Raw genomic sequence first — 9,297 nt, 5'->3', positions numbered from 1 at the left:
TCACTGAAGCAAGCAAGCCTCCTGTTAGCTTCAAGCTGCCTGGCTGCCGGCCGCCATCTTGGCTGGCAGTTAATTTGCATATCACCCTGATTAGCCAATGGGAAGGGTAGCAGAGGTATGGCTAATTACCATGTTTCTCTTTTATTAGATAGGATACCAAAATCTGTCAACTCATGTGCTGCTATTGTTTCATTTTTGGCTATAAAAAACAATGCTGTTATAAATACTTTTTAAATAAAACACTAAATTAGCTCAAGAAACATATTAAGCTTAAATATAAGACTGCTTAGAATTACTTTACTTTAACATGCATTGTATTTTAATTTTGGCCCAGTACTGCCATTCTAAGGCTCAATCCTAAGAAAAAATCCTGTATTTTAGAAAGCCTTACAACAAGAACAACAGAATAGGGGCAACTGTTCTGTACGTCTATGTTCATTTGAAAACTTCCATAATAAAAAGTTAAGTTTTATTCATAAAGATGACTCTTACAACAGGATTTTATATAAAAAAGGATGGAAACAGTCAAATTATATAACAAGCAAATGTGAAAATAAAGTACTTTTATACACTGAATGTAATACATTACAGCCATTAAAAAATTATCAAGATAATACAATTACAGGAGCACTCTTTATATGAGAAAAGCCATTATAATTATAGCTATTTACTTATTAGTTTTTAATTTAGGGCTAAGAAAAAACAATGCAATGATTATCTTCAGATGGCAGAAAGATAGGTGTTATGGTATAGGATTATTTATTTTCAAATATTCTTTAACAACAACACATTATTTTAAGTGGAGAGAGGAAAAAACTTTAAAAAAATAGTCACTAGGAAACAAGGCCAAAAAAACCTTTACTAACCATCTGCTGGTCGTCTGTCATGGCCGAAGAAAACCCGTGTGGCTGAACTGTTAATATATGGTAAAGGAAGCTGCGGCAAGGGCCCATCTGGTGATAGCTGACTTACATTCTAAGAGAAATACAAAAGAAATAAAAAAGAATTTCTGAGTAAACTCCATTTTCCTTATATTTGTTTCCCCATTTGTATTGTTGTTGTTAATCCTCACCTGAGGATATACTTTTCCCATAGCTTTTTCACAGTGTGGAAGGGAGAGAGGGAGGGGAGAATACAGAGAGAAACATCAATGTGAGAGGGACACATTGATGGGTTGCCTGAAGTGAACCCACAACCCAGGTACATGCCCTTGACTGGGAGTTGAACCCAAGACCCTTTGGTGCACAAGCCAACACTCTAACCACTAAGCTACACCAGCCAGGGCTGCTTCCCCGTGTTTTAATACACAAGGTATTAAAAACATGTTAAGCAAAAATAGTAAGATAAAGAATTACTAGTTTTACTTAATAGATCAGAGATATAGAATTTAGAGATTTATTCTGGCCCAAGAAAGTCTTTCTAAGATTATTCAGCTAGTTAGCTCTCTTTGGATGCTAAACTTCCAAACATTATCTTGGTATTCATTTTACTTCCTGTGACTCATTACAGCATCCTATCTGCCAAAATTTTAATCCACATGATTTTAAATTAATAAAGCATAAAGGGTAATTACTTCCTACAGGACAGAAATGCAATAGTATTCACTCTTCAAAGGACTTTACAAAAAAATTGTAACTTCCAATTTTCCCTATAAAAGAATGCTTTACATCTCCTATCCTTCTGTGTCAGGGAAATATTTTTCCTTCAATTTTTCTGGATTACACCATAATAATTTGTCTACTTCCCACAGATCCATACCTCATTTTTCATAGCGAAAATAGAGGGGATATACTTTCCACAGAGTGATATGAGGACCCAATATATTATAAAATCAATTAAGATTTTTTTTTTAAAAAATCCAAAAGCATAATAATGAAATAGTCCAGAAAACATGTAATTTCTTTAAGATTCCAAGAACAGCCACAAATCAAATATATACTGAAATATTAAAATTCTTTTTTGCCCTAGCCAGTTTGGCTCAGTGGATAGAGTGTTGGCCTGCAGACTGAAGGGTCCCAGATTCGATTCACGGTCAGGGCACATGCCCCATTTCAGGCTCATCCCAGTAGGGTGCATGCAGGAGGCAGCCAATCCATGATTCTCTCTCATCACTGATGTTTCTAGCTCTCTCTCTCCCTCTCCCTTTCTCTGAAATGAATAAAAATATATTTTTTAAAAATTTTTATCTTTTAAAGAACTCTGGAAGGGCAATGCAACTCTGAGCTATGACCAAAAAACAGCTTGTCACACTTTATTATGACAGATAATTATATATACACTAGAGCAGCAGTCGCCAACCTTTTGGACCTCACGGACCACCAGTGGTCCACGGACAACTGGCTGGCTACCGCTGCTCCAAAGATTTCCTTAAACCAGTGGTCACCAACCTTTCGGACCTCACGGACTACCAGGTGTTTGCCCACTGGTTGGCGACCGCTGTACTAGAGACCCGGTGCACAAATTCATGCATGGGTGGGATCCCTCAGCTGGCCAGTGATGGGGGGAGAGGGACCACAGGAGGTTGGCTGTGGGAGTCCACTAACCACCAGGGGCAGCTCCTGCGTTGAGCGTCTGCCCCCTGGTGGTCAGTGCACATCATAGCAACCAGTCATAACGGTCACTTGGGCTTTATATATATAGATATTCTAATAAAACTTTATTAGACTCCTGCTGGATAGTACTAAATATTAAGCTTTGTGCTAAAAATGATTAAAATTTTAATATCTACTCCAGAAACTATGTATTCACCTTGTAAACATAAAGATATTCTCTGAGGAAGGACCCTTGCTGAGCCGCAGATTGTTTACTTTCGTTGATTAAAATATGCCTGAAAGCAGACACAGCATTGTCCAGCTGCCTAAGAGTATAGGATTGGCGCCCAATAGTGAAGTTAATGTGATCCTCTGCAAGAGACCAGCCTTTTCCTTTGTAAACTTGCATGGCTTGACAATAGCAGCGTAAAGCATGCTTTTTCTGTAAGAAAATAAGCACAACAAAGTATTACACAACAAATTCAAATTTCTCTGGGACTGAAAAAAATAAATACGCGCACACACACAATCAAGTAACTAGTAACTGGTCCTTCCAAGGCTGGGATAATGAAGAAAACAAAACCAACATTTTGGAAAACCTCTCAACAATTACTACTAAAAACCAAGAGGTCCTACAGCAAGCAGCAGTTTTGTCCAAGGGCAAGAAGTCTAAAAGTCAGAAATAATGATGACTTCATGAACTACCACCTGGGAGTTTCCAAAGCAGTAGCGTTATGGAGTTACCGATTAGTTAGAGGCTTGGTTGTTAGCTTATCTCAATTTTGTTAGGGTCATCTCTCTTTATACCACTGCACTGGGCTGAATGGAAATACCCCATGTGTGCTAAAACTGCATATGTGAGTATACAGTTGTATACACACACACATTTTTAAACTAGTTTTGTTTGTTTGGTATTATTTAATTTTTTTTGCCCCCTGCATCCTGCCACATCTGAGCAGATGTTTGGAATTAATCAGCTATAATCACTGCCACCTGCTGAACTCAGACAACTTCCTAAAGATGGAATTTGGTACCAAGGAAGAGGCCTCCCTCCACTAAACCTTTTGCTTCAGAAAATACTCTTGTATCCACTCCCCATCCCAGGGTAGATTACAAACTTTGCACCATGTATTGCCAGAATTATTTGTTTCTTTAAGAAATGTTTTCTTTATAAAGAGATAATGAAAGCAAACCACAGTCATCTACCACTTGACAGCATGCAGGGAACCACCATCTGACTGCTGCTACCACTCTCTACCTCCAGCAAAGCTCCCTCCAACTAATGCTCGAATGGACCCTGGGAGTTAATGAAGATCTCTCCAACCCAACTGCTTCTGGGGACAAAGAAGTCTTCTACTCATTTACTACTTAGTAAATGCCATCATAAAGCACCCTGGAAGACAACGGAAGAGCAGAGCTGAAGTGGGGGGAAGGTTCAACCCCTACTCAATAGTAAATGCTGTTTGAATGCATTCACCTTATCTGGATTTTCACATATATGATTTGGTTTAGCCTTACACAAATTGGGGCAAAATTCCAAATGTTTTTGTTTTTTTTTTTAAAAAGGAGGCTCAGAAAAATTGCTCTACCAAAGTCAAGTTGTGAGTAGAACATCAAGGTATTTTTTTCACTGTATTCCCCCATTCAATCTTGGCTGCCACAATCAGACAGACAGAAAGCGGGAGGACCCTTTTTTCTTGCATCTGCACTGGAACCTTGGCAGCAACAGTAACTGCTCCAGGTCTGTCAAATAGACGCACAGAATTTCAAGACTGAATCCCAGACTTTTCTAAATCCAAATCTCATGCTCTTATCAACATAAAATATTACACATTACCTTGAAACAAAATTTGTATCCATCTTTAGGATTAATATTAAGTCATAAAATATTGACAAATGACATACATTTATAAAATAAATAACAAATTATAACAAATAGAAACTAAAATAATAAGTTGTTTTCTTTTTTAAAGAAAATGCACTCACCTGTCCTGCTTTACTAAACCGATGGCCTGCCAATATCATATGAAACGCATATTTTCTAACCATGGGACTCTTCATATTTATAAAGCAGTGAGCTGCCTGTTCCAAAAGAAGAGCACTTCGAAGATCAGAGTCCTGTTGAATGTTTAAGAGAAAAGGTGAGTTTCACAAAATTAAAAATAATGGGTGAAAAACATTTACTTTCTTAATAAATAACATATTCAATGTTTAACTTAAGGGTATCTGAGGACAGAGAGGAAGGGGTAATCCAATCCTGATAACTCTTTTTTCCAATAAGCACATTAAAAAAAAAACCTTCAGAAAACACTCTACCATGAAGTATTTTCTTTTGCTTTTCATAAAGCCCAATGCCTGGTTATGACATACACCACGTAAAAAAGTCTCTGAAGAAATGCAATCCCTTTTCAAATGGAAAAACAGTATGTAAACTGAGAATTTAATACAGATATACTGATTAATGATAAACCAGAAAATAGAGCACACACAAACACACACAAAAAGATTCACACCAATCTAATTTCTTCTGCAAATTGATCTGTGACATCCCATTGTGTATTTCCCTCCAAAAAAAAGGAAAAATAAAAAAATGTGTGTAAGTTATAAAATAATTTAATCTATTACTTTATCCTCCATAAAGTTTTATTGTATTTGAAAAGAATTCTTAATTTTGCTGTGATTCAAGTGGACCAAAAAAGCTACTGCATTAAAAAGTTCAGAAGGCTTCCCCTTCAAGGAGTATTGCCTGCTATATTAATAAATGGCAAAACTCAAATTATTTCCGCCTCAACTGAATCTTACAACAGTGTCTACAAAAACCACATACTGCACTTACACCCTAATCCATAAGAAAAATCTTTCAACTGAAAGAGCCATCATTACTTTCTAAATCACTGAGAGAAAGTACTGAAGGTTGCTGTTCACCAAAACTTTCTCTAGGGTTCCAGCTACTCTCAAGCAGAACTTACCATGCCCTTCCACGTGTTCTGCTGCCATTATTTTCCCCAGGGAAAGTTGAAAACAGAAAACATTGACTTTAAATGAAATCATTTCAACAGATTATAGTTACATCAAAAAGTATTCAGACACTATTATAACTATCTCTGCAGCAATCATAAAATTATATTAGAGTTGGAACAGATCTGAGGAAACACTCCAGAAACATTCAGTAAACGGTAGATATTCTCTATTTTAAACCCCTCAGGACAAAAACTAAATAATCAGATAATGTTTCTGGTAACTAAGAGCCAAAAGCTAGTGAGGAAATTAGGAATATACAATTAGCAAGTGGTTCTATATCAATGCATCAGAATTACCATGGGGGGGTGGGGGATTGGAAGCTTACATCTTCATTTTCTTAGGACAATATTTTCTTTATTTTAAATTAATACAAACTCTTTTTTCCTTAAAGACTAAATGTTTGAAGAAAAAAAAGTGAACATTTTTCTTTCCCATCCCATGCCTCATCCAATTTGTCAGCTTAAAGTGGTATACTAGTATATATATTACATGTGTGCTTATATGCTAGTTTTTTAAAAATACACATACTTTTCTATGCATAAGTGATACTATTTTGCTTTTTAAACTTATTATCATGGACATCTTTCCAAGACATCTACATCTCTCATTTCTTTTAAAGCTACATTGTATTCCATTACACAAACATACCCTAATCTATTAACAGTCTCCAACTGATTTATTATTGCTTCAAACTTTTCTAACTATAAGAAAAATTGCTTCAATAAACATTTTCTAGCCCTTGCGGGTTTGGTTCAGTGAACAGAGCATCGGCCTGCAGACTGGAGGGTGCTGGGTTCGATTCTGATCAAGGACACATGCCTGGGTTGCGGATTTGATCCCCAGTAGGGGGTGTGAAAGAGGCAGCCAATCAATGAGTTTCTCTCATCACTGATGTTTCTATCTCTCTCTCCCACTCTGAAATCAATAAAAATATATTTACATTTTTCTAAACAAATGTGACTAATTATATAAATACTAGAGGCCGGGTGCATGAATTTGTGCATGGGTGGGGTCCCTCAGCCTGGCCAGAGATCGGGGCTGTCTCACCCAGTCACCTTTGGGGGTGATGGGAGCCGGCCGGGGAGGAACCTCGGGAGGGCTCCAGGATGAGTCTGGCCCTCTCGCCCAGTCCTGATCGATCAGCCGGACCCCAGCAGCAAGCTAACCTTAGCGGTCAGAGCATCTGCCTCCTTGTGGTCAGTGCTTGTCATAGCGACTGGTCAGTGATCAACTGAATGGTCAAACAATTGTTCAGACACTTAGCATATTACGCTTTTATTATATAGGATTTTTATTAGACAAATTTCTGGAAATGGAACTGCTGACTTAATGAAAGCTATGCTTATACTTCAAATTCTAATCAAGACAGACAAACTGCTACAAAAAGAAGTACCCATATATATTCTTATCAACAGAGAATGAGAGTATATATTTTCTCTACTCAGCCCAAGATCATTTTTTAACATCTATCTCTTTAATAAAAATGACTCTTTCTCAACATACATTTCTTTAACAGTAGGTTGTTAATCTTTTCCTATGTTTAAAGGTCTTTGCACTTTTTTTGTGAATTGCCTATTTATACTCTTTTGTGAATGGGTTTTTGTGATTATGTGGTTTGTAAGAGCCCTTTGTACACTTAGTAAGTATCAAGCCTTTATCATACATTTGCAAATAGTGTTTCCCAATTTTGACACGAAGGAGTTTATTCTTTAGAAGTCAAGCATATTATATTTGCCGTTGTTTTCAGGATATTACATCAAACTCGGAAAGGATGTTATCATTCCTAGATTTTTTAAATGCTCTCCTGTATTTTCTTCTAGTTTTTTTTGTTTGTTTTATTTTTCACATTATAATCCAGCTATAGTTACATTATCATGTAATGAATAATCCAACCCCAAACAGCTAGCTACAAGTCACAACAGCATTCAGTGAATTATCTAACACTCTTCACTAAATTAAATGACACCTAATCATATGTATTTAAATTCTCATTCCATTCCTCTGTCTATTCTTATCACTGTAAACAGTTTTAATTTCTATTGCCTTCAAATGCATTTTAATAAATAGAACAGGTAATTCCCTCTAATTACTTTTTCTATTTTGGAACTTTATTCAGACTTCTCAATAGAGTTTCACAGTTTTTTCTCTCAGTTCTATATATTTCTTAAGTTTATTCCTAGCATGTGTGCACACATAACATACAAACACACACACACAAAGAATAAATACGTATTTTTAAATTGCCAATGAAACATCATTAAATTGCAAAACTTGGATGGGCAGCAACCCTGGACATTCTGATTAATATAAGGATATGCCATAGATATCTTTGATAGTGTGTAAATGACTCTAATATATAATCCAGATGAGAACGAGCACAGTAAACCCTCAGCTTTCTCAAATTTAACCCTCAAGGACTGACCAATTTAGGAGAGACCTGAAAGTCCATGGCATGTATCAATTTAGCTAAAGCAAAATTTGACTCTTTTATCCAGTAAAGCTGTTGTCTGAGAAAGAATGAATTTTCAGATCTGAATAACTACATTCATATCTCATTGCAGCTTAGTTCTTTGTTAGCTCATCTCTTTCAGTGACACCTCTAGTAGAAAAAACCACTGCTTTGAAACACACAAAAAAGCCCTGAAAAGAATGACAACTGCCATGAATGTTTTTGAAAGGAAAATGAAAGAATCTTAGTGATAGAGTTTTACTCAGAGAGCAGAAGCTATGAATGAGTTGAAGAAGAATATTTTATTTTCTGTCATTCATGGTATGACAAGCCTATTATTCTATATCATAAAGAGCTAATATGCTAATTAGACCGAACAGTCAAACAACCATCCGGATGACATTCTGGACAACCGTCCGGATGACCTTCGGATGAAGCCGGGGCTGCAAAGGGCTGCGAGGCCATCTGAGGCTGCGAGGGCCGGCCGAGGCAGCTGGGGATGCAATGGCCGAGCCCCTTGCACAAATTTCGTGCATCGGGCCTCTAGTATATACTATAAGGAAGAAGAAGAAGAAGAAAAAAACCTATGATACCACTTTAACAAGAACTCTAGCCTATAAACTTTGCCCACAACCAAGAGGTAATTTTAACAAAAACTGAAAGGGCCCTGACCAGTTTGGCTCAGTGAATAGAGCGTCAGCCTGAGGACTGAAGGGTCCCAGGTTCGATTCCGGTCAAGGGCATGTACTTTGGTTGCGGGCACATCCCCATTAGGGGGTGTGCAGGAGGCAGCTGATCAATGTTTCTCTCTCATCGATGTTTCTAACTCTCTATCCCTCTCCCTTCCTCTCTGTAAAAAATCAATAAAATATATATTTTTTAAAAACCCTGCCTTCGGGAGAATGTTTTTTTTTAAAAAAAAGCTGAAAGGGCAACATTAACTTAAATTATGAGGATAAATATAGGGGGAAATCATCTAAGCTAGGAGGCGTGAATAAACACCTCCACCTTGTGAATAAACAGAAGCTTAACTGAAATCAACTCCCAGGATGGCTGTAAGATTTTTTTCTTCACCCAATTGTGAGGTTACCAGGAAAGGTGCTACCAGCTGATCAATTTAACACAGGACAGTTCCTCCCAACCTGGAGAAATTTATAAAAACTGTTGCTATTACTCTCCCTGGGAAACTGATTTAATGTCTTTAAATGCAGTAGTAGACAAAAAGAGCTATAAGACTAGAATAAATGTTCAACACAGAAACAGACACAAGCAGAGGAAAAGCATGCCTTCTTAAAC

At 37.0% G+C, this 9,297-nt stretch overlaps 1 protein-coding gene across 6 annotated transcripts in view; it reads right to left on the bottom strand.

The window, feature by feature from the left end:
* The window catches only part of TRAPPC8 (trafficking protein particle complex 8), a 67,933-nt gene that overhangs the window by 30,923 nt on the left and 27,713 nt on the right, over nucleotides 1–9,297 (bottom strand). For 3 of the 6 annotated variants that reach the window (XM_014541269.1, XM_014541279.1, XM_014541290.1), the window contains 4 exons: nucleotides 5,501–5,521; nucleotides 4,518–4,649; nucleotides 2,749–2,973; nucleotides 867–975 (listed from right to left, as the gene is read on the bottom strand). In XM_014541269.1, the coding sequence (XP_014396755.1) occupies nucleotides 867–975; nucleotides 2,749–2,973; nucleotides 4,518–4,649; nucleotides 5,501–5,521 (487 nt within the window). The remainder of the gene's footprint in view (nucleotides 1–866; nucleotides 976–2,748; nucleotides 2,974–4,517; nucleotides 4,650–5,500; nucleotides 5,522–9,297) is intronic. The other 3 variants (XM_005857056.1, XM_005857052.1, XM_005857053.1) reach the window with 1 other exon arrangement.

The sequence above is a fragment of the Myotis brandtii genome, unplaced genomic scaffold (genome assembly GCF_000412655.1).
Source record: "Myotis brandtii unplaced genomic scaffold, ASM41265v1 scaffold107, whole genome shotgun sequence".
NCBI classification, from domain to species: domain Eukaryota; kingdom Metazoa; phylum Chordata; class Mammalia; order Chiroptera; family Vespertilionidae; genus Myotis; species Myotis brandtii.
This window is presented reverse-complemented; position numbering and strand designations above follow the sequence as displayed.